A 25,283-nucleotide genomic window follows, 5' to 3' on the forward strand; every position below is an offset into this window, starting at 1 on the left:
GCCATGTTTCTGTCGACATTATGGATCTAATTTGGAATATTTTTCGGCGTTGTCGTAACCGCAATTTCCAGTCGATTTCTCAGCCAAACGTGAAGAACAAACGGAGCTATTTCGGCTACAAAAATAATCTTTATGGAAAAAAGGAACATTTGCTATCTAACAGGGAGTCTCATAAGTGAAAACATCTGAAGCTCATCAAAGGTAAACAATTTAATTTGATTGCTTTTCTCATTTTCGTGACCAAGCTGCCTGCTGCTAGCTAGGCATAATGCTATGCTAGGCTATCGATAAACTTACACAAATGCCTGTCTTGCTTTGGCTGTAAAGCATCATTTCAAAATCTGATTAACAAAAGGCTAAGCTATGTTTCAATATATTTCACTTGTGATTTCATGAATATAAATATTTTCTAGTAATATTTTTTGTCCGTTGCGTTATGCTAATTAGTGTCAGTTGATGACAATTCTCCCGGATCCGGGAGCGGTAGTTCCAAGAGGTTAAAGAACTCCCCATTGTTAAAGGGACCGTTCATCCCAATTACATATTGTTTTTCTTCCCCCGTAAGCAGTCTATGGACCAGGTATGGGAGCAACCCACACTTTGGTTTTGTTTACCTGGCCACTGTTTCAAATGCTAAATGTTTTGCATTTGTAGCACAAATCCAATGCAAGTCAATGGTACCTATATTAGCATTTCCATGCTTCATATCCAAATCATCTATAAGTAATATCATTGAGTTACACAATCCATTTTTAGATACTTTAAATTTGGACATGATGATTTGGACATAAAGCACGCAAATTATAATATACACACCATTGACTTGCACTGTTTACCTTGACCTGGCAAAGCATGAGTTGCTGTCATATCTGGTCCATAGACTGCTTACAGAGTAAAAAACAACAATGCAATATAGTAATTTGGGTGAACGATCCCTTTAACAAGGCAGGGGGGGTTCTTAAACAAATATATCACCTAATAGCAGGAACAGCACCATCTAGTGGTCAGAACCTGGTAATATCAGGATGTAGGATGGGACATAAACCCAACGACTACAATGACTAATTTCTATAAACAGAAAAAAATCCCCACTGAATACATTATATAATATGAAAAAAACAATGCTCTGACCCGCAGCGCCATACTACTTGTCAAACAGAGAACCGATACATTCTATATACTCTTTGTTGGGGTGATATTTGTTGTGGGATGTAGGTAGGTCTGTGGGTGGCTTTCAACCATTTCTTTGGATTCCTCATGTCTAATTCATTGTAAGAATAAAGTTTGGTCCAAATCAGATGCTTGGTACTATATTTATTGAATATTATATGAATCCTATAAATTAAAAATGGCCAATTTGGGTGCAGCTTAAATTTGTCAGAGACCAAATTATATTTAAACAAAATAATTTTGGGGGAATGCTAATCTTAACAGAAACGATTTTAGAACAATCTGAGATGGTGGGCATCGAAATCCTCTTTCTTGTGCTTTTTTGAGATGGAATTACCCTATTGTAATTTGATGGGGTGAAGAATTTACCTATGCCAACATGGGCTTCTTGAATCATGCTGACATCATTGGCTCCATCCCCAATGGCTAAAGTGATGGGTTTCTCTGGGGATGTTTTCAGCAATCTCACCACCTGCCAAGCAGCATAAAATACTCATTAATAAGCAGTCCAAATGAGACCAGGAGCAAGTCCACAGAAATTAACCTTTAATGTAACACTGCAGACAAAAATCACAGCACTGGTCAGATAATCTACCCTCCACAGCACTGATCACTAATACAAAAAGCAGAGAAAACAAAATATAAAACTGAAATAACTTCCTAAGATTAATAGCGAAGACAATTTGTGCATGTCATGCAAGAGCGCACACTGTTGTTAGCAGTGTTGGGGGTAATGCTTTACAAGGTAACGGGTTAGAGTACTCAGATTACTTTTTGTGGTAATGTTAGTTTTTCAATTTAAGTAATCAGTTACTTAGTTACTTTTTCTAATAAGTAAGTTGTAACTAACAATATTATTTAGCTTTTTCTTTCTTATTTCTCCAGCTCCATATTCACCATAAACATAAAGGAAAGGGCACTAAAGACCTGTTTCCATTGGCACTTTGAAGTGAATCCGGGTTGGCCTTGGTGGGCTAGTTCGAATTGAGTTTCCACCTCCTCCAGAAATTAGAAATGTCACGTTGTTAGGTAACGTAAACTCATCCCATTCCGTACAAATGTGCGCAACTGCAACATTCAAACGAGGCTACAAAGAAAACTAATGGGACTGTAGCGACTGTGTTGACTTCAAAATATGGGGTGTGAACTAGGTTTCTATTCAAGCGTTGATCTAAATGGTAATGGCTCTATAGTATTGGAGAAAAGTTGAAAAAAACAGACCCTCCGTTACGTCGGGACGTGTCATGTCGTAACGTACAGCACGCATAAAGCAACTATTTCTGTCTTACAATCTCATCCCCTACTCTCATCCTTTAAAAACAAGAAATGGACAGTGACAGGGGTAAGGGGGGATACCTAGTCATTTTTTTGAGTCATCATTGCATGCCATCATCCTTCTCAAAGCCGCTGTTTATTTCTAAGATCACTTTAGCACCGCCCTAAAACACAAACCTTCAAATAGGTATATAATGACACATTATATAAACTCATTATAGTGTTTTATTTACATTTTAGAGGCGATAAGTTGATAAGTTGAACAGATCGAGTGAAAAAAAAGCTATTTTCCCCACACATCTCTCCGTCTCACTATTACGCATTAGTTTCGCTTCCCCACCCGCCCCAACGGGGCTCATTGCCTTCTTGAATTATGCAGCAACGGGCAGTGTTTAGGTCATGTAATTGATTATTTTGGAAAGGGGAGAAATTGTGCTTTACAATGGTATTGACATTACAGTTGATCTGGAACTATTACGTTTTTGGGGGCGCTAAAATAAGGGCAATTGTACGGACCAAGGCAATGTACGAGTTTACGCTAGCCAATATGTGACTGTGCAGCTGGCTTCGCTAATGTTGCTAGCTAGCAAGATGTTGAATATAATAAGTGACCATGCTGTAACTGCTGTACACACCTGCCAGGGCAAGCCAGACTGCGATCCATGTATTTAGCTAGATAGCTAAACTGTTATCATCGTCGCTAGCATAACAGGCTAGCTTAATTCCTACCTTCCTTCCTTGCCATGGCATTGGCTATTAGCTAGATAACCAAGTAAACCAGACAATAGGCTTGATATGATGTTGCTAGCTAGCTTACGTTAAAAGGGCACTAAAAGTTCACAATGTAGTCGTACAGGCCTAGTTTTACATATAATTGACATATAACCCAGTTCGTATCAGGTACAACAGATTGGTTGCCAGTTGTCCTTGTTAGCTATTTGAGCTCTCCTTTTACATATGTATTTAAGTATTGTAAAGGAGATATTGCGTCTGTCATTGTTACATGAGTTGGTATAGCACAGAGTGATACAGACGTAGTGTGCTAACGTTACCTCTACTGGGCATAAGAATGATCAACACGTCTTCAGAGGGTTTTCTTTTTGGTTACGCAAAAGAAATGTAACAACTAATTAGTTACTTTCCGTTGCAAGTTACTTTCAATGGTCGTGATGTTGTAAAGTAACAAGTTACTTTTAAAAAGTAACGTTCCCCAACACTGGTTGTGAGTGAGTTGTAAGAGTGCACTGTTTTAATCATACAGTATGTTAATTCTACTAGGATATAAGTTGTAGCCTGTTAGTAGACAATCTTTAGACATTTGTTCTTAATTCTTGATAGAGCATGAGAAAAATCTGAATAGCGCCGTTCTCTGGCTCCATTCATAAAGGAGACCCCTAATAGGTTGGTAGTGACATGAAGCAGTGACAGTAAGGGAACTTGCCTTGGCCTTCTGCAGGGGCGCCATCCGGCAGCACAGCACGGCAGAGCAGTTCTTGCACACCTCCATGAAGAGCTTCTCATGCCCCCGCAGTGCCAGAGACAGGCTGGCCCCGTCCACCACCAGGCCATGTTGGATCACATGGTCCTCTTTGATCCTACACACACACACAGACAGGAGAGCAGGTATAAATAACTATACAGCCTTAGCATGGATGTCCTCACGACACAGGATGTGTACACACACACACACACATTACATCTCACAAATGGGCCATCACTGGGAGGGTTATGCATCATTTCCGAACATAATCAACCCATTTTAAATGGAATTTAATAAAAACATTAATGGTCTTGATTTCTCATAACCATATCCATCATTTGTCATCCAGCACGGGTGGTATGTGGGAGGATTCGGGTCGTGACTACCTCTACAAAAAATCAATATCTTTCAAATTCAGTTCGAGTGCTATGGCAACTCTTCTCCGCTTTCCAAACTGAGTCACCCGCAGCGCATCGTGTCTAATGATAATCTCCCCCCAGGGGACCTGCACCGAGACTCCTCCTTCACCATTAATAAGCCAAGGACCATTGAAAAAGGGACTGTATCAGTGCTGATACAGAACAGAAAGTTCCAGAGCTGCTCTGACAACATTATGGCATGTAGAGAATCACTGTGTAATGTGAACATTGGAGCACTGTCCTTAACACTAAATATGACGTTAATCTCTGACTTCTATACTTATTTACTGCACCCAAACTTGTAGATTACCCTGAATACATCAACCTGCTGATGAGGGCATGTGGACAAGTCAACCCAGGACACAACATGGATCACAGACATAGTGAGTGACATGAAGATCATGGGGAAACATGGTGGTAGATGTGAGTAAAAGTGTCCTACCTCCTTGCCAGTTGTCGGAGCTGCTCGGCACACTCGTTGTCAGACTTCTGCTGCACCAGCTCCAGGATGTTCATGGTGCGGTGGAAGTGGCCGCAGGAGAGGCTGACACTGACCGCTGTCTCGTGCTTGTCCCCGGTCAGCACCCACACCTTGATCCCAGCCAGGCGCAGCGCCTCAATGGTCTCCTGGACCTTCTCCTGCAGCCTGGGGACACAGACATAACACCAGTCACAGCACGTTAGCCTCTCTGCCATATAAAAGACCAAAAAAGGTAGAACCAGAGGTGGTTCAATTACGTTAAACAGTTGGGAGGGTTTCTGTGAGTGTAAGCGTACTGATTGCAGTACAAGAAACAGAGTTTATTTTTCTTTCAACCTCAATTTTCATCCTTCCATCACAGGAGGCAAACAACTTACAGCTTCTTGGTGACGGGGGCAGTATTGAGTAGCTTGGATGAATAAGGTGCCCAGAGTAAACTGCCTGTTACTCTGTCCCAGATGCTAATATATGCATATTATTAGTACTATTGGATAGAAAACACTCTGACGTTTCTAAAACTGTTTGAATGATGTCTGCGAGTATAACATAACTCATATGGCAGGCGAAAACCTGAGGGAAATCTGAGGTTTGTAGTTTTTCAACTCTTTGCCATTCCAATATACAGTGTAAATGGGGTCATATTGCACTTCCTAAGGCTATCACTAGATGTCAACAGTCTTTAGAACCTTGTTTGAGGCTTCTACTGTGAAGTGGGGGCAAATGAGAGCTGATTGAGCCAGGTGTCTGGCAGAGTGCCACAGGCTCTGAGGCACGGTTACGAGAGAGTTAGCTCTCGTTCCATTGCTTTTCTACAGACATAGGAATTCTCCGGTTGGAACATTATTGAACATTTATGATAAAAACATCCTAAAGATTGATTCTATACTTAGTTAGACAAGTTTCTACGGGCTGCAATATCACTTTTTGAACTTTTCGTTCGACTGGACCTGGATTGTTTACCAACGCTAACAAAAGAAGCTATTTGGACATAAATGGACATTATCGAACAAATTAAACATTTATCGTGGAACTGGGATTCCTGAGAGTGCATTCTGATGAAGAACATCACAGGTAAGTGAATATTTATAATGCTATTTCTGACTAATGTTGACTACACAATATGGCGGATATCTTTTTGGCTGCTGTACTCAGATTATTGCTTGGTTTGCTTTTTCCGTAAAGTTTTTTTGAAATCTGACAAAGCGGTTGCATTAAGGAGAAGTATATCTCTAATTCAATGTATAACACTTGTATTTTCATCAACATTTATGATGAGTATTTCTGTGAATTGATGTGGCGCTCTGCACAATCACTGCATGTTTTAGAACTACTGAATGTAACGCGCCAATGTAAAATGACATTTTTTGATATAAATATGCACTTTATCGAACAAAACATATATGTATTGTGTAACATGAAGTCCTATGAGTGTCATCTGATGAAGATCAAAGGTTAGTGATTCATTTTATCTCTATTTGTGCTTTTTGTGACTCCTCTCTTTGGCTGGAAAAATGGCTTTTTCCTGTGAGTTGGTGGTGACCTAACATAATTGTTTCTAGTGCTTTCGCTGTAAAGCACTTTTGAAATCATACACTGGCTGGATTAATGATAATTTTATCTTTAAAATGGTGTAAAATACTTGTATGCTTGAGGAATTTAAATTATGAGATTATCAGTTTCTTGGCAATTTCTCGCATGGAATAAGCCTTCATTTCTCAGAACAAGAATAGACTGACGAGTTTCAGAAGAAAGTGATTTGTTTCTGGCCATTTCGAGCCTGTAATCAAATCCACAAATGCTGATGCTCCAGATACAACTAGACTAAAGGAGGACAGTTTTATTCCTTCTTTAATGACAACAACAGTTTTCAGCTGTGCTAACATACAGTGGGGCAAAAAAGTATTTAGTCAGCCACCAATTGTGCAAGTTCTCCCACTTAAAAAGATGAGGCCTGTAATTTTCATCATAGGAACACTTCAACTATGACAGACAAAATTAGAAAAAAAAATCCAGAAAGTCACATTGTAGGATTTTTAATGAATTTATTTGCAAATTATGGTGGAAAATAAGTATTTGGTCACCTACAAACAAGAAAGATTTCTAGCTCTCACAGACCTGTAACTTATTCTTTAAGAGGCTCCTCTGTCCTCCACTTGTCACCTGTATTAATGGCACCTGTTTGAACTTGTTATCAGTATAAAAGACACCTGTCCACAACCTCAAACAGTCACACTCCAAACTCCACTATGGCCAAGACCAAAGAGCTGTCAAAGGACACCAGAAACAAAATTGTAGACCTGCACCAGGCTGGGAAGACTGAATCTGCAATAGGCAAGCAGCTTGGTTTGAAGAAATCAACTGTGGGAGCAATTATTAGGAAATGGAACACATACAAGACCACTGATAATCTCCCTCAATCTGGGGCTCCACGCAAGATCTCACCCCGTGGGGTCAAAAGGATCACAAGAACGGTGAGCAAAAATCCCAGAACCACACGGGTGGGACCTAGTGAATGACCTGCAGAGAGCTGGGACCAAAGTAACAAAGCCTACCATCAGTAACACACTACGCCGCCAGGGACACAAATCCTGCAGTGCCAGACGTGTCCCCCTGCTTAAGCCAGTACATGTCCGGGCCCGTCTGAAGTTTGCTAGAGAGTATTTGGATGATCCAGAAGAAGATTGGGAGAATGTCATATGGTCAGATGAAACCAAAATATAACTTTTTGGTAAAAACTCAACTCGTTGTGTTTGGAGGACAAAGAATGCTGAGTTGCATCCAAAGAACACCATACCTACTGTGAAGCATGAGGGTGGAAACATCATGCTTTGGGGCTGTTTTTCTGCAAAGTGACCAGGACGACTGATCCATGTAAAGGAAAGAATGGGGCCATGTATCGTGAGATTTGAGTGAAAACCTCCTTCCATCACCAAGGGCATTGAAGATGGAACGTGGCTGGGTCTTTCAGCATGACAATGTTCCCAAACACACCGCCCGGGCAACGAAGGAGTGGTTTCGTAAGAAGCATTTCAAGGTCCTGGAGTGGCCTAGCCAGTCTCCAGATCTCAACCCCATAGAAAATCTTTGGAGGGAGTTGAAAGTCCATGTTGTTCAGCAACAGCCCCAAAACATCACTGCTCTAGAGGAGATCTGCATGGAGGAATGGGCCAAAATACCAACAACAGTGTGTGAAAACCTTGAAGACTTACAGAAAGTGTTTGACCACTGTCATTGCCAACAAAGGGTATATAACAAAGTATTGAGATAAACTTTTGTTATTGACCAAATACTTATTTTCCACCATTATTTGCAAATAAATTCACAAAAAATCCTACAGTGTGATTTTCTGGAATTTATTTTCTAATTTTGTCTGTCATAGTTGAAGTGTACCTATGATGAAAATTAAAATATTTTTAAGAGGGAGAACTTGCACAATTGGTGGCTGACTAAATACTTTTTTGCCCCACTGTAACTGCAAAAGGGTTTTCTAATGATCAATTAGCCTTTTAAAATGATAAACTTGGATTAGCTAACACAACGTGCCATTGGAACATAGAAGTGATGGTTGCTGATAATGGGCCTCTGTACGCCTATGTAGTTATTACATTTTCCAGCTACAATAGTCATTTACAACATAAAAAATGTCGACACTATATTTCTGATAAATTTGATGTCATTTTAAATGGAAAAAAAAATAAAAAAAATCTTTGAAAAGGACATTTCTAAGTGACCCCAAACTTTTGAACAGTAGTGTAAACATTTTGCTACACCCGCGATAAGATCTGCAAAATGTGTATGCAACCAATAACATTTTATTTGATTATTCAGCCCTAATGTTGGAAACAAACATCATTATGTTTTCATCCAGAGTCACATTTATTTATTTATTTCCCAAGCTATAGCGTACAATATTTTACATACGTCAGGTTTTTAAAGGACCAAAGAGTTTGCTTTGTATTTTCATTTTTTGCCATGGAAAAAATATTGCTATACTGGTATCGTCACAGCCCTAGCTGAGGCATTCCATGTAAGAAATGTAGTAATCAGCGTAGAGGTGGATAGTCGATACAATCCACATCTACGATACTGGTGCCGTTACAGCCCTATTAAGCACGTTGTTCACAAGCGGCACTGCAGTATGAATACAGAGATGATGTTGCGATAGAAATGTTAAAGTTAGGTGGTAAAAGCCAGACTGATTAAGAGGCTAAGAGAGGGTGCTTAAGATTGATCATATCCTCAATAATGTAGAGGCTCGTTCCTTTTTTGGGGGTGAGCAGAGCAGCATCCTCTGAGCGAGAAGTTCTATAAGCAAACTTTTGTTCGCCGAAGGGGGAATTAATTAGAGGAGAGAGAAAGAGAGGAGACTGGGCTGCGTCACAGGCAGATGGTGTGGTCTGTCTGGGTCTCACTACAGAGCAAGCACACACACACTCAAACGTCAACAGTCTCTCCTGGATTGCAACTGACCAAACCCCAGACTGCATCTGCTTCACCAACAATGATGAGACAGCCTATAGGGAGGAGGTCAGAGACCTGGCAGTGTGGTGCCAGGACAACAACTTCTCCCTCAACGTAAGCAAGACAAAGGAGCTGATCGTGGACTACAGGAAAAGGAGGGCCGAACATGCCCCCATTCACATCGACGGGGCTGTAGTGGAGGTTGAGAGTTTCAAGTTCCTTGGTGTCCTCACCACCAACAAACTATCATGGTACAAACACACCAAGTCGTAAAGAGGGACGGCCAACACCTTTCCCCCTCAGGAGACTTGGCATGGGTCCTCGGATCCTCAAAAAGTTCAACAGCTCTACCACCGAGAGCATGGTTGCATCAATTCCTGGTATGGCAACTGCTCGGCATCCGACCGTAAGGCGCTACAGAGGGTAGTGTGTACTGCCCAGTACATCACCGGGGCCAAGCTTCCTGTCATCTAGGACCAATATACTAGGTGGTGTCAGAGGAAGGCCCCAAAAATTGTCCAAGACTCTAGTCACCCATGTCATACTGTTCTCTTTGCTACAACATGGCAAACGGTACCGGAGCGCCAAGTCTAGGTCCAAAAGACTCCTTAACAATTTCTACCCCCAAGCCATAACATTGCTGAACAATTAATCAAATGGCCACTGGATTATTTACACTGCTGCTACTTGCTGTTTATTATCTATGCATAGTCACTTTACCCCTACCTACATTACCTTGATTAACCTGTACCCCCGTACATTAACTTGGTACCGGTACCCCCTGTATATAGCTTCGTTATTGTTATTTTATTGCGTTACTTATTATTTTATTACTTTAGTTTATTTAGTAAATAATTTATTGAACTGCATTGATGGTTAAGGGTAAGTAAACACTTCACAGTAAGGTCTATTTTTTTTATTTAACTAGGCAAGTCAGTTAAGAATTTGTTCTTATTTAGTAAATAATTTCTTACAATGACTGCCTACACCGGCCAAACTTGGACGACGCTGGGCCAATTATGCACCACCCTATAGGATTCCCAATCACGGCCAGTTGTGATACAGTCTGGATTTGAACCAGGTTGTCTGTAGTGACACCTCTAGCACTGAGATGCAGTGTCTTAGACCACGGCGCCCCTTGGGAGCCCCAAGTCTACACCTGTTGTATTGGGCGCATGTGACAAATAAACTGATTTGATTTTCAGTGTCTCCATGGCCACTGTTCAGCATGTGTGACTGACAGGGAGCTACACCAGTCTGAGGGATTCTATGTAATAAATGTTGTAATCAGCTTAGACATGATTAGTCGCCTTAAGATGTACTCAAAACCAACCCAGATGCAGATGGCAGTTGAGCCTTTGTTACATTATTGTTTTATTGGAGCATGCGTACGCCCAATCACATTTTATTTTGACAGGCCCCTTAACACAATCACATAAAAACTAGCTTGAATGTTGGATCCTGATCCTTTCTAGAGATCTGCCTCTAACCAATCTTAACAGAGCCTAGATCCCAAAATTCAGAGCACCATCTCATTCCAGCAGCACGTGTGCAATGTCTTTATGCTAAGCAGCACACTAGGTGACTGACACGTTGCAAGGGCTGCATGCAGAAAGGCATGAGTCATGTTTGATTGGCTAAGTGAATTAGGTTCAGGAGGACTGAGCCCAGCCCCCGGCCCAGTGAGGCTCCTGCTGCACGGAGGTGATGAGTCACAATGATCTGTTAAGGTAAACAATCTGTGGAAAAGGAACAGAGGAAATGATGTGCCTCTAGTGCCATGTTAAATCATTTTTCGATTCCATTGTATTTCTATTGTGAATTCAGCAGCATATCATTTGACCTCAGTGCATTTGTTACAATAATAATCCATATAAAGTACAGTAATGAGTTAAATTAGAGGCACGTGTGAAAGAAAAACCATTGTTGAAATACAGCTACTGTGAAATCGAATGAGAGGTTGATTTTTCTCTGTTGGAAGATTTGGCACACGCGCTCTCTGCGAAATGCAGCGTTTTTAGAGACAGATGGGACTTTTTTTGTAGAAAGTACAGATTGGCTCATGAGATATTGTTTCCCCAAACTAATCTTATAGGATCTTTGCGAGGATTTAAGACCTACTTTAAAATGGCAAACATGACATTCCTGTGCACATCCAAGCGCCATCCACCCTCGTGTTTTTGGCAACTAGCACTTTTCACGCGGTGCTGGCCGATTGGCATCTCACAGCCCTCAATGAGCTAATGTTTTGGATGCAATCATCAGCAAAACGAACTGTAACATACAATTTCCATACACCATCGCACAACAAGTTGAAGTCAAGAGGGGTTTCTTTGCCATCAATGGGTTCCCAAATACAAACGGTGCAATAGACAGCACCCACATTGCCATAAAAGCACCATCCCAAAACAAGTGCAACTATGTGAACAGAAACAGCTTCCACTCTTAATGTGCATGTGATAGGTTATGTGATGCGCAAAAGACGCTACTGAATATGATGGCAAGGTGGCCATGTGGTACGCACGACTCAATTCATTCTGCAGAACAGCAATGTTGGCCTATAAGGCTACAGGAGGGGACTGTTGAGGATGGATGGCTCATTGGTGAGTGTTGCCTACTTATTTGAAGTACACCGACACTAGCACTTCGATTTCAGTCTCGGAGAAGTTCATTTTTTTTTTCGGAGCTTTTTTTGCGTGCAATGTATTTCATGGTACAGCGTTGTATATTACACACAGGCTTTAAAGGGATGATTCTGACCCTTATTGGTTAATTAGGGACGTTTAGAAATGCAAATAGCCAAAGACCTGCATGAGCACCGAGGTTAAGAACAATTAGTATTTATATCAATGGTTCTCTCGTAGTGGTGTGCGAATTACTTTTTCTACGCAGACGAACATTCTAAATTCCGTTGGAAAGTAGTATTTTAGAACAGTTTCTACACAATATTGATAAATGATGCCGCAGGTGTGCAAAGCCCTTAGAGACTTAGAAAGACTCACAGCTGTAATCACTGCCAAAGGTGATTCTAACATGTATTGACTCAGTGGTGTGAATACTTGTGTTAAACAGATATTTGTGCATTTCAAAAATCTAAAAACATGTTTTCACTTTGTCATTATGGGGTATTGTGTGTAGATGGATCAGAAAAAAAATAGATTTAATCCATTTTGAATTCAGGCTGTAACAACAAAATAGGGAATCAGTCAAGGGGTGTGAATACTTTCTGAAGGCACTGTATATGGTAAACTCTACTGATCGATTGTTCAAATAGCCCAACCCTTTCAGATAACATTGCTTGGTTTCACAATTAACTAACCCATGACCAGACATACACCACAGTGTTGTTGACATACTTGTCTTCCACCCCAGTGGCTCCCAGCAGCTCCAGGTCCTTCTCTATGAAGCTAAAAACTTCGGCCAGCCTCTCTTCTCTCTGCTGCAGGGCCGTGCGGGCCTTGTGGAGCCGCTGGTCCACCTCCTCATACTCCTCCACACTGAAGTGTCTGCAGGCCACCACCAAGGTCCGCAGGCCCTTCTGGAGAGGGGGGAAGAAAGAGGGGAAATAGAAAGAAATGAGAAGCTGTCAGGGACGGGCTCTATATCAAATAACCACACACCTGCCAGTTACAAATCAAAAACAAATCTCTCAGTAGATCCTGATGTCTGGATAAATTGACCGTTAAGATGCAGGATTTATTGATTTTGGTGGGGGAGTCTGGGGGGAAAGGACCAAAAGTAATCTTTACAGTGCAATATATATATATATATATATATATTTTTTTTTTTTTTAAATACGCCATCGAGAGTGACTTTTTTCAGACAAGTGTGAAATGTATCTCCAATCTTGTGGAATGAAAATGTGGTATGTGAGGGTGTCCATGTGTGCGTGAGCAACTAAGTACTCATGTGTTCATTTCAGACAGAAAGTGTCCCAGCTGCACTGGTGCGCTCTTCAGTACAGATATTAAAAGACAGCATTCAGCTTGGCAAAAATCTGCTGCACATAAGGGCTGGAAATAGTTCCTAGTCTAATATGATTTGATGTGGTATACTCACCAAGGCAAATTCATCTACATGTACTCTTGTTTTGTTGATTTCTCCACTTGTAGTAAAAGGAAGAATAGCGGACTCCGCTCCCTTTGTAAATAGTACTTTTTCCCCTACAGCAATAGACCAAATAGATTGCAAATGAGTTGTTATAATCAGGTCTTGGCCGATATGAAATACAGGGAAATTGACTGAAACCACATTACAGGACTAAACCAAAAGGTGGGTAACATCTATCTAATTACATGCCATTTTAGCAGATGCTTTATTCCAAAGCGATTTACAGTCAGTCATAAGTACATACATTTTTTTTGAGTATGGGTAGTCCCGGGAATCAAATCCACTATCCTGACGTTGCAAGAGTCATGTTCTACCAACTGAGCTACAGAGGACCTCCTGTAATGAAATGCTAATACAACATTTATGAATGAGCCATTCAAGTCTAATATACCTGTGGGTGTCTGTAATATGACACTCATTCTCCTTCTGTTTGCATCAAACTCTAGTACATGGAGTAGTTTAAACCTGTGGGACAAGGAATTACATCACTTGTTATGCACAGTACAGGTTCATCATCTACACAAAATGCCATGGACTCTTCAATCATACAAAATTATACTTACTTTTCTGGCTTTCCAAACGTTTTTATTTCCATAGTTTCTCCGTGGCTACCAATGAAGGTTACCCCCATCCTGCAATTAAATTTGACATTGCTGACCATAAATACTAACATGCAGACTGTTGCCCATACATGACCCTAACTGTAATGCATGGTCAGCTGGGTCTGGAATGTGGTCTGGAATGTGCTGAACCTTGAAAACAATTTGTCTCAATAAATGTTAATTTGTCTGAGTGCTTGTATGTCCAAAAAGACCTGGGAGACCAGCACTGGCCATATCTATAGATATTAATTTTATTCATCAACAACCGTACAAATGGGTTGAACAGCGAAACATGACAGCTATCCTCCTGAGTACCTTTTCGTGGCTTCCACCAGTGCTTTCTCGTCTGGCGAGGAGGCATAGTACTCCATCTGGGAGGAGAAGCCATTAGCGTGGGAGAAGGGATCCCCCGGGCCGTCGCCTGGCTGCTCGTAGCTGATCTGCACTGTGTGACACAGCGACACTGCCTTTAGGAACAGCAACTCCTCCCGACTCTGAGAGGTGACAGACAGAGAGAGAGTCAAACAGACAGACATGAGTACAGTACATAGAGTCATCAAACCACTGACGGGCCAAAGCCAGGAGGATAGTCAATGAACACAAGTATAACACATGGGTAGAAATGCAGACATAACCTGTATATTTCATGAATGGACAGACAGTGAATGGATAAATACTGTCACAAGTCACTTGGGCAATATGTTAGGTTTTAATGGTGTTTACCAGAGGAGACACAGATCGGTCAGGCGAGTCATCCGTCATTCCCTCAGGTACAAGCTTTCCATTGATTTCCTGATATTTGATACCGTTGATTGAACATTCACGGAACAGCATCTCGTTCTCCGTCAGGGTGCCGGTTTTATCCGTAAATACATATTCTACCTAGAACAGAAATAAACAGAGGCTGATCATTACACGCTCACACAAACTCACTCAGCTATGACGTTGAGACCTACAGCGAAGTGCTTGGTGCCCGTACCTGTCCCAGCTCCTCGTTCAGATCGGATGTGTTGACCTGAGCCATCTGGTCACTCTCCTCGTGATAGAGGTCCAAGTCCCAGCCAATGAAAAACGAGCCCAAGAACTTCTGCATCTCCACAGTGACGTAGAGCGAGATGGGGATGATGAAGTTGTAGAGGACCAGAAATGCCAGGAAATCAGAGATGAACTTCAGGATCTGTCAACAAGGAAGTGGGTGGTAGATGAACACACGACAAATGGCTTGAGACCTCATTGGAAAGCAAACAGAGATTTTAGGAGAGCATCTTTCTTATTGACTGTCAGGGTGAGAGGCACTTTCGCTTATATCCTGTCACAATACGTTGAGTCATACCCACTGCTACTGTATGGGAAGCCACACCAAGAGATGTTGAAAATGTAATACATCTTCCCACCTCCTTCAACACATTATCCCCCAAAACCACAAACTATTTGCAAATAACAAGTATCCAAAAATCCTATGAAATCTAAGATCCTCTGTTATAGACCATAACGTATCAGCGTGAATAAAGTCTCAGACAGTGACTGACCTGGCTGCTGTTTCTCTCCTGCTCCGTCTTCTGGTTGTAGAAGGGCTCGTCCCATTTGTTCTCAGCCTGCCAGGCGTACTTCAGGATGGTGCTGAGGATCGCCTCAAACAGCAGGATGCCCAGGTATATGAGCAGAAAGGTGTTCATGGACCTGAGGGAAAAACAGCACAGATACACAGTCTGGTGTACATAGACATGAACCTGAAACCTGAGAAGAGGAAACTCAGAAGTGTTCAGAGTTGTTTTAGAGGTGCAAAATGTCCTAATGCGCACTTCTCCACTGCAGAGCGCTTCTGGGATTTGCACTTGTAGTTCAGGGCCATCTTGGACTCCATCCCAGTGTAAACTGCCACACCTGCAAATCAAGAGTGGAACTCTACTGAACCCTGCATAGACAACAACCAACTGGGCAACTGAGGTCAACAAATGATAACTGAGGACAGACAACAATATGGATGGCAACAATGAGAGCCAGAAGCCACTTACCAAAAATTTCTTTGGTATTTTTTAGTCTTGCTCCTCGAAGCAGTAGGTTTTCTGGCCCAAGGGGTCTAATGAGGCAGAGACAAATAGTGAATGATACAACAGAATAACTTGTTTTTTTTCAACAGAAAATAGAAACAATTTGTGCCATTCCATCCATGCAACCCAGATAAAAACTAGAATTGGCGAATTTTGCAATCTCACCTTACAATCTCTTCTCCTTGTTGTGTTACTGTTATTCGCCCGACAAACCTGAAAGTAGAAGCATTTCTGCTGAGTGGGGAGAGTAACAGAGAAACTGTAACACCAACAGTCCTGTCATTCAACCCTAAAAAAAGACCTCCATTCCGGCCAGTAGAAATGTGAATGTGAGAAATAATAAATAGTCCTGTTCAGTTCCGGGGTCAGTGAAAGAAGAGCTCAGCGTTCTGACTGGCGATTGAGCGCAGGGTGACTGTACCTTACCTGTACAGATCTGCATCTGGCTGCTGACACTCCAGCACAGCATGTAGGGCCTCCAGCCTGGACACCGACTGAGACACCAACGTCTCTGGCACAGAGTAGTGAGTCTACAGGACCACAGAGAGCGTAGGGATACAATCCAGGAGAGGGACAAATATATCACTTTTTATAGAATAGAAGTATACTTTTTACAGTGAGACAGTAAGCCTTAAAAGCAAAGAAATAGCAGTGTACATTATAATGATTTAGAAAGGAATGCACCCTTACAGCGCCAGCCTTTGTCTACTGGTGAACAGGTTAAAGAGGCCACGAGGCTTGTTAGGTTTACATTTATAATTTAACTGAATCACTCTGACTGCTTGAGAGGCAAAATCCAATCTGGTGCTAAAACCCCCTCAGTGAGAAAGCGATTCCATCCCCCATTGCATTCTAATGTCATTATTGCAAACAGCCATAAAATACAAGTAGCTGGAACTGAAGGCTGATGACAGAGAGGCTGCACCCCTAAGATTGCACAAGAAAAAAAACTGACAAAAAATACATTTCACAAAATTAAAAAAAAAAGATAAATAAACGTATATGGCAAAAGCATTTTGATTAGAAGCAGATAATTAGTTATATTGACTCTGGCAAAAACATGAGATGTCTCAGACTGCACAAGTACTATCATGGAAATTAAATAAAAGTTTTCCCTCCCCTTGTGAAGGGGGGGGAAAGCTAATTCATTTAGGGCTCAGAGAGAGAAAGAAAGCAAGAGTGGGGACAGAAGATTAAAAGCCCAACCTTTAGATTAGTCTCTCCATCCAGGCTGGTGGTGGTGATGTGACATGTCCCCTCAGCTCGGTCTGATGATAAGAGGACCAGGTCCACTGGGAACGTCTCATCTTTGGCCACCCGGACTATGTCCCCCACCTGAGCAGACAGCACAGACAGACATGTCACAACAGATGAATGAAGAGCAAAACTCTCCCATGATATCCACGACCTCAGAATCCAATATTTTCTGAAGACTAGACAGTCTAGTTCAATAGTGAATGCCACCATGCACTATTTTAAAAAGAGAAAACATCTCCCCATGTGAAAACTGCTACATTGCATCTGCAGAACTGTGAAAGAAAAACAAACTAAAAGAGCACTTGAAATCACGTATTCTTCTGGCAGTTTAAAGCTAGAATACTTCATGGTGAAACTGCCACGCCCGTTTGCGATATTACAACAAAGAAGTTACTGCAAACAAACAGTTTTTTCCCCTCGGACATCACTGCCCGTGCTATACAAGAGCACAATATGTACTGCAATCATTTTTACCATGGGGGGGGGGGGGGGGGTTCCCATACTGCGGATTCCATCTTTAATGTAGGATTTATTTTACCTTGTGAATTATTAGAGTACATGAATGAAGAGTGCTGATATTTAATATTGGCTAGCTATCTCTAACATTTGTTAATTGGTAACAAATCATCTTATTCAATAACTACCCGGTGAAGACATTTCACACAGAATAGTGAGTAACAACATTTAAACAAAGAATGTAACGCCTGAGACTGTGGGTGGTACATTGGTTTTACATTCCTGGCTTTCTGACAAATCTTTAACACAGTGGTACAAAGCACCAGCCACAAGTGGGAGTTACATGAAATGTAGCCGTTTGTCTGAAATGTGGGTGTAGGGTATGCTAAGTGTTAAGGCAGGACTCATTATGACACCACGGTGACTCACTCGGATGTTCTTTGAGCGGGTCTGCACGAGGCTGCCACTGCGCACCACAAACACAGGCGCCCCGTTCACCTCGTTGTCCGCCTTGTGCCTCAGCCAGTCCTCATAGCCCTGAGTGATGGAGGAAGGGATGAGATTTAACCATCTAGGCATTCTGACATCCAGACAAAGTACAGTATGTTTGATAAGTAACCACATTCAATTTCTTGGATCTACTCTTGATAAGAAAAGAGGAATTAAACCTGTTACTGCTCTCACCTGTTTGATGGCAGTTACTGTGATGACAAAGAACAGAGGAAGTCCGCTGGTGACAGGGGAAGTGGGGGTGTCTATCATTAGCTGCAAAATAAAGAGATTATGTCAAAAGAGAAAACAGTTGGCAATAGTGTCATTTCCTAATTTAACATAAAAGCACACTGGCCATTCGTAAGCTGAAGCCATTCTTATTGCAGAAAATGCTTCATGAATATTGACTAAGTATAACGAAACAACAAATTTAGAATTGGACACAAGTGGGGGCCACAGAAAGCAGAAAGCAAAGTGTGTAGCCCGATGAATACCGAAGGTTAGCTGTTAGGGACCTCCGGGCACAGTATGCTCAAAAGCACACAGCAATATTTTTAGCACAATATTTAGTAATAGTATAGTATTTAGGCTAGTAACAGTTATAAATATGGTAGACTGGGTGCTGAGGCAAGCCCTTACCTGAACCAGGAATATGATGAGAAAATAAAAATTGGCTATTCTTCTGAACTGTTCAAACAGGTTTTTGGGAACAAAATTCCAAACGGTGTACTAAAGCGGGGATTGGGGGTCGGAAGGGGAGGAGAGAACAAGAACATCAACGTGTGAATTGTTTGGCACTGAAATAAAATGGTTGCGTAACTTGAACATTTGTTGTTGCTCTTGACACAAAACCTAGGTGTTCAACACCACTGCCTTACCTTGGATGATATGATTCTGTTGTCTGCAAACCGCTGAGGGACATAATGGCCATGTTGAGGAAAGCGGTTTGCGATGTAAACCGTTCTGGTGTCACTTTGATGGGGAGGGTCAAAGCCCTGGAGGAGAGAGAGAGGAGGGGGTAAGGAACAGGTCAAACTTCTACCACTCACTCAGAACCAATATGGGCAACTTTTATCTAGAGACTGGTCAGAAAAATTATACAATGTTTTTTAATAGTTAGGGTGTTCACACTTTGTCCCTTTCAGACAATCTTTGTGAACTTAGTGCGGTTTGCTTTATTTTTTGTGCAGTGTGAACACTAAAGGAACTCAGACCAGTCAAAAAAGAGCCTCCGAAGCTAACCAAACTAAGACCATCAAGTGGTGGTCTGAGTTCGGTTTTCTTGAATTCCGTGGTCCGTTTCCCTTTTTTAGAGCAATGTGAACACAAAGCTCCCCAGGTTCCATTGTCATTCTTCCCATACCACACACTAGACTACTGCAACACTGTTCCCCTGCTTAAAACTATCTCACATTGGTGCCACAAGACAGAGAAGATGTGCAGTTTCCTGGGGGAAAAGGGTGTGCTATTTTGGGGTAGGCCTATTGATTAGCAATTGTCAAGGATGCACAGAAATCCTAAAATATGTTTTTAAATTTAGAATATTTAAAGAATAAAGAATATCTAAGAGAGCTTCATATGCCGTTTTCAATTGTGTGGTTTGAATAGTGAGAAGACGCCAACATACTTGGTGAGAATCACAACATAGGGTACAAAATATATTCTAGGTGCAGTAGCCTACATTGGGTGTACAATTTTCAATTACAGTATTATTTAATCTGCAGTTTTCTTCTGCTATTTATTCTGTTAACAATATTTACATGTTAATAGTATCTTCTGATTACAATTATTATGGATCATCTTTTAAAGCTGCAATATATAACTTTTTTGGTGACCTGACCAAATTCACATATAAAATGAAAGCTATAGATCTGTCATTCTCATTGAAAACAAGTCTACGCGGCAGATCTGTTCTATGCGATATTTCTATGCCTCCCAGGCTGAAAATACAATATTTTTGGTTATGGGAAAGATATTTCACAGGGGTTTAGATGGTACAATGATTATCTACACTATACATGCTTGGTCACAAACTGAAATTAGGCAAACTATTAGAATTTTAGCAACCAGGAAATGGCGGTGCAAAAGTTAATCTAACTAAATGCAATCTATTATCTTCCTAAATGTAAGTAGGTACATCTAGCTCTCCAATAACACATTCTGATGGAAAAACCCAGAGTGCATGGAGTGAATATTGGAAAAAGATCTAGAGTCCTTTCTAAATATAGCAATGTGAATGTAAAGAGGACTCGGACCACAAAATAGGTGAAGTGAACTGGCAAGAGTTGAGTCCTCATTCAAAGGCAAGGGCAGTGTGCATACAAAGAGAACATAGTTCTTCTGCTTTTTTTTTACCCCATAGTTCACTTTAAAGAAGACGATATGTGAAAACACCCTACTCTATATTTAAATAGCCTAACACATTGATTGCAAACACTATTTTGCACCCAGATTATCTGTCAGAAAAACACTTAGGCTAGATTATTATAGCCTGAATATAGCCTGCAGCCAGAGACCGAGCACTGTACTGAACAGAATATGTTAAACCAAATTAGCCTATTTAAGTCAATGACACTTCTCTAGTGGGCTGGTCAATAACTTCAATAACCCCCTTTTCGTGGTATCAAATTGTTAGTAGTTACTATCTTGTCTCATCGCTACAACTCCCGTACGGGCTCGGGAGAGACGAAGGTCGAAAGCCATGCGTCCTCCGAAACACAACCCAACCAAGCCGCACTGCTTCTTAACACAGCGCGCATCCAACCCGGAAGCCAGCCGCACCAGTGTCGGAGGAAACACCGTGCACCCGGCGACCTGGTTAGCGTGCACTGCGCCCGGCCCGCCACAGGAGTCGCTAGTGCGCGATGAGACAAGAATATCCCTACCGGCCAAACCCTCCCTAACCCGGACGACGCTAGGCCAATTGTGCATCGCCCCATGGACCTGTCGGTCGCGGCCGGCTGCGATAGAGCCTGGGTGCGAACCCAGAGTCTTTGGTGGCACAGCTAGCACTGCGATATAGTGCCCTAGACCACTGTGCCACCCGGGAGGCCCAAACTCTAGAATACTAATCCTAGAATGCTATAGGCTGGCCCTATCTTAAAATTACATTTCTGTACACAATGTTCAAGAGGGGCGGCAGGTAGCCTAGTGGTTAGAGCATTGGGCCAGTAGCTGAAAGGTTGCTAGATCGAATCACCGAGCTAACAAGGTAAAAATCTGTCGTTCTGCCCCTGAACAGGGCAGTTAACCCACTGTTCCTAGGCCGTCATTGTAAATAAGAATTTGTTCTTAACTGACTTGCCTAGTTAAATAAAGGTTAAAAAGAGTACATCTGGGGCACAATGGGTAATAACAATAAAGACCGTTTGTCTGTCCATTGCATCATATTCATAAGTAGTGGGCCTATAGGCTGGTGCTTACTGACTCCTTGCCTGCACTGTGTGAGAATGAGTTGGCCACGTCACTAAGGCCAGACAGCAACACATGTATTCAATTACTGTCACAGCCTGCCCTCCTCAATGGGCTTTTGTGTTTGCACAACACTCTTACACACACACCATCTTGGTCATGTTCACTGCACCCAGGCAAAAGCTCTCATCTCATGATCTGCCTCTGCTGTTAACCCCCAAGCACATTTAAAAGTACAGTCTTTGTCCTCCTTGGTGAGCAAACATCTGTTATCATAGGTGATGTATACAGTATGTGCTGCTGTCTAGAATTTTAGAGGGAGTGAGCTGACGATGTCACAGAGAGTTATATTTTTCACCAGGCAGGCATGTTGAGAGAGTTTCTGGAAATGATTGTGTGACCACTAAGCAGTATTCTGAGAGACAATTGTCAATATGGCTGTCTGGGCCAGGGAATTACTAATTCATTGCATACAGTAACTCCTTGTTCTGCGAAAAAATTTAAGTTTGGACACACCTACTCATTCAAGTGTTTTTCTATATTTTTACTATTTTCTACATCGTAGAATAATAGTGAAGACATCAAAACTATGAAATAACACATTTGGAATCATGTAGTAATCAAAACAGTGGTAAACAAAATGTATTTAGTATAGTTAGGTTTGCCTACTACCTGTGACAAGCTACAACTTCGATGAAATGTATTTTGTCACCTGGTCTGACATGACCCTCCTATGCCTAGAAAGAAATATCAAGTTAATTAATGCGCTAACAAAGCCTGAAACTACCAGCATGAAGGAAACCCAGAGCCCAGCTACATGGAGGGGATAATGAATGAGGAGCTGTAATAATTCAAAATAACAAACCACAACATGAAGAAGCTCATTAAAAACTAATGGCAACTTAATAGGATGCCAAATTGCACACTTTATCTCCCTCTGCAATGCTCAAGGCTGCCTTGAGACGCATGTAAACCACAGGTTGTTTCACACAGTGTTGTAAGATATGGTTTCCTTTGCCCATTTCAGTATGCTCTGAGTTGAGCAGTCAGTAAACCGACACTCCTATGGTAGCATTATCATCATTACTGACTGTTTTACTTCTGTTGACACCAAAACAAAGCAGATAATTGGTTCCTGCATTTGAAAATCTTTCAAATCCGACATAGGTTACAATCTCAATGACATCAATATTTTCTCAAGTAAAAACAAATCCCTCACACAGTTGTACCCCCAGGTTCGTCATCATATAATGTAGGTTTCTAGGTCCTGGAAAATATAAAACTTGAAATGGCTACTGTTGCTCTATGCACTACCATTACTCATAAATATACCCTAACTTGTAGATGGCTCTCATGATGAAAAACAGCCTTCTGATAAAATAAAATGTATTTCACATCCTGGGGCTCAGTCTGATGGCACAGCTGTGAGTGGCACCCCATCAGTGTGAAACTAATGAAGTGAGGACTGGGATTGAGTATGGTGCAGGTAACAGCAGCTGGGATATGATTGGCCATCCCCCTCCCCATACTATCCAAATATATAGCTCCAAAAGGTCAGCTCAGGCTGGGCATTCCCTGCCATGTTCCCATTTAGCAAGAATATTACCTCATGTCATATTATTCCGATTTACAGTGGATTAGGCTGGTTGGTGACAGTTACTGTGTGTAGCCTGAGCATTCTATGATAACATTCAGCCCATTCTATGAAAAATAATGTTCCTTGGTGTATTAAATCAGCGGTTCCAAACCCTGGTCTTCGAGTAAACCCAATAGTATAAATTTTTACTGTAACCTTGGACAAGCACATTTGGTTCAACTAGTCATCAAGCCCTTGATGAGTTGAATGAGGAATGTTGTTCCAGGGCTACAAAAAAAGGTGTACTGTTGGATGTTCTAAAGGACTGGAGTTGGAAAACACTTATATCAATGAAATCACTCAGATATCTACTCCCTCAGCTGCTTGTTTTTCCTGAAAGCAAACATTCACATGAGATCAAGGTCACTGTGCAGTCACTTGCATTATAATCTTCTCAAATTCTGTATTCATTAAGAACTGTAAGCTAAGCAGTTGGCTGAATTCCACTTACTGCAGGTGGCAGACAGTATGTTAGTATATGTTAGTCCATAAGTAACTACTAGGGCTAGGTCATCAAGCGGGCTGTTTTTTTAGTTCTGCACCACAACTAAAAAAAGCATTCATTCATTATTCATGACAAAAAGGGGAGAGTTGGTTTTGATTGTTTCTGTACACTAGCTATGTATTTAACAATTGAGTTTAGGGTCAATTCAGGACGTTTAATTGAAATTCAATGAATTAACTGAAAAATGCTAAATGAAGACTCGGTTAGTGACACATTAATACAAATTTCAATTAATCTCTAGAACTTATTTAAATTCATCTTGAATTGGATCTTCACCCTGATTCATTGAGAGAAAATAGTAGATGTTCTAGCTAGCCGTAGCCTTCTAGAATCTGATTTAGTTAGCTAATGCTGCTGTAGACAATTAGGTAGCTAGGCGTTGAGGCTAAGATTTAGGCAAACTACGTGATACAACGGCAATGCTGGGCTAGTTCTAAACATATACCTGCATGTCTGGCTTTTCAATGCAGCGGCTAAAATGAATGTCTTCCTAGTTAGTTAGTTAGTTGGTAGCAACCATTGATAACGACTCGTTACATATCTGTGGCTAAACTGTCCAATGCCAAATATATAGTTAACTACACCAGCTGGCTGGTTAGTTTTTAGCATAACTATTACTGTCAAAACAGCTTAACTACTACTACTAGCTAGATCATCAGGCACACCAACGAACAAACTTGCCAGCCCAAATAAGTTTGAGTAGAATGTATAAGTGGGCCTGGCTGGCGTCATGTACCTACTACTAGTTCGCTGCTAGCCACGCCAATGTTTGGTAAACAAACAAGCTAGCTAGCTTGCTAACTAACGTTATCTACTAAGCGAACTTAGGTACTAGCACCCAGTTCTGGTTGGATGTTTAACTCTTCAAAAACAACCACATCATATTGTTTTATGTGCATCAACGTCTTTCTCAATAGCAAAGTAACGTTACACTTACTAGCAAATATAGCAAGTTAGCAAAGAGGCTCACTTACCAGCTGTTGCCTTATCCACCGTAGCATCCTTGCAAAATGTCCTCCGACGAGCCAGCAAAGTTGCTAGCTAGCTACTCCCATAAAACCTTCCCAAACCATAAATAATTCCTTTTACAGGCACGTCTTCTTGTGTCCGTTACACAAAACATCCAGGCTGTGTGATTATTTGATCAAATATGATCTCTCCCATGACGTGAAGTAATATCTCTGATGTGACTGACACACTGAGCTATATTCTGACAGCTACGAAGTATGTCTAGTGAGTGTCCTGTACTGTGCGCTTCCTGCCCAGCTACATCCCTCTCTGCGAAGCTCGAGCAATCGGTTTTCAGCTCTGTGGCTCTCCTGTCGACGTAGCAGCACCGATTGGCACCACATCGTCCCAGTTGTAATGGGACAAACACACAATCTATATTATTTTCTACAGTCCAAATTTGCGCAATACAACATAAATACAGTTAGTCAATACATTTCCAAACTGCATCCTTCCAAATAGTGATTTC

The 25,283-nt window shown here is 41.4% G+C and overlaps 1 protein-coding gene across 5 annotated transcripts in view; it reads right to left on the bottom strand.

Moving 5' to 3' along the window:
* LOC110524470 (probable phospholipid-transporting ATPase IF) overlaps nt 1–25,190 on the bottom strand; it is a 36,837-nt gene extending 11,647 nt beyond the window's left edge. For 2 of the 5 annotated variants that reach the window (XM_021604157.2, XM_036978280.1), the window contains exons 1-21: nt 24,781–25,189; nt 19,133–19,249; nt 18,894–18,983; nt 18,447–18,527; nt 18,192–18,299; nt 17,256–17,384; nt 16,476–16,579; nt 16,215–16,262; nt 16,014–16,078; nt 15,801–15,882; nt 15,528–15,678; nt 14,978–15,175; nt 14,722–14,880; nt 14,314–14,492; nt 13,960–14,028; nt 13,788–13,861; nt 13,346–13,449; nt 12,643–12,824; nt 4,787–4,990; nt 3,887–4,040; nt 1,540–1,642 (exon numbers count right to left, since the gene is read on the bottom strand). In XM_021604157.2, coding sequence (XP_021459832.1) covers nt 1,540–1,642; nt 3,887–4,040; nt 4,787–4,990; nt 12,643–12,824; nt 13,346–13,449; nt 13,788–13,861; nt 13,960–14,028; nt 14,314–14,492; nt 14,722–14,880; nt 14,978–15,175; nt 15,528–15,678; nt 15,801–15,882; nt 16,014–16,078; nt 16,215–16,262; nt 16,476–16,579; nt 17,256–17,384; nt 18,192–18,299; nt 18,447–18,527; nt 18,894–18,983; nt 19,133–19,249; nt 24,781–24,807 — 2,428 coding nt within the window. In that variant the 5' untranslated portion in view covers nt 24,808–25,189. Of the gene's footprint in view, nt 1–1,539; nt 1,643–3,886; nt 4,041–4,786; nt 4,991–12,642; nt 12,825–13,345; nt 13,450–13,787; nt 13,862–13,959; nt 14,029–14,313; nt 14,493–14,721; nt 14,881–14,977; nt 15,176–15,527; nt 15,679–15,800; nt 15,883–16,013; nt 16,079–16,214; nt 16,263–16,475; nt 16,580–17,255; nt 17,385–18,191; nt 18,300–18,446; nt 18,528–18,893; nt 18,984–19,132; nt 19,250–24,780 lie in introns of all 5 variants that reach the window. The other 3 variants (XM_021604152.2, XM_036978279.1, XM_036978281.1) reach the window with 3 other exon arrangements.
* Nucleotides 25,191–25,283: the final 93 nt, after the last annotated feature.

The sequence above is a fragment of the Oncorhynchus mykiss genome, chromosome 5, assembly GCF_013265735.2.
Source record: "Oncorhynchus mykiss isolate Arlee chromosome 5, USDA_OmykA_1.1, whole genome shotgun sequence".
In the NCBI taxonomy this organism is placed as follows: domain Eukaryota; kingdom Metazoa; phylum Chordata; class Actinopteri; order Salmoniformes; family Salmonidae; genus Oncorhynchus; species Oncorhynchus mykiss.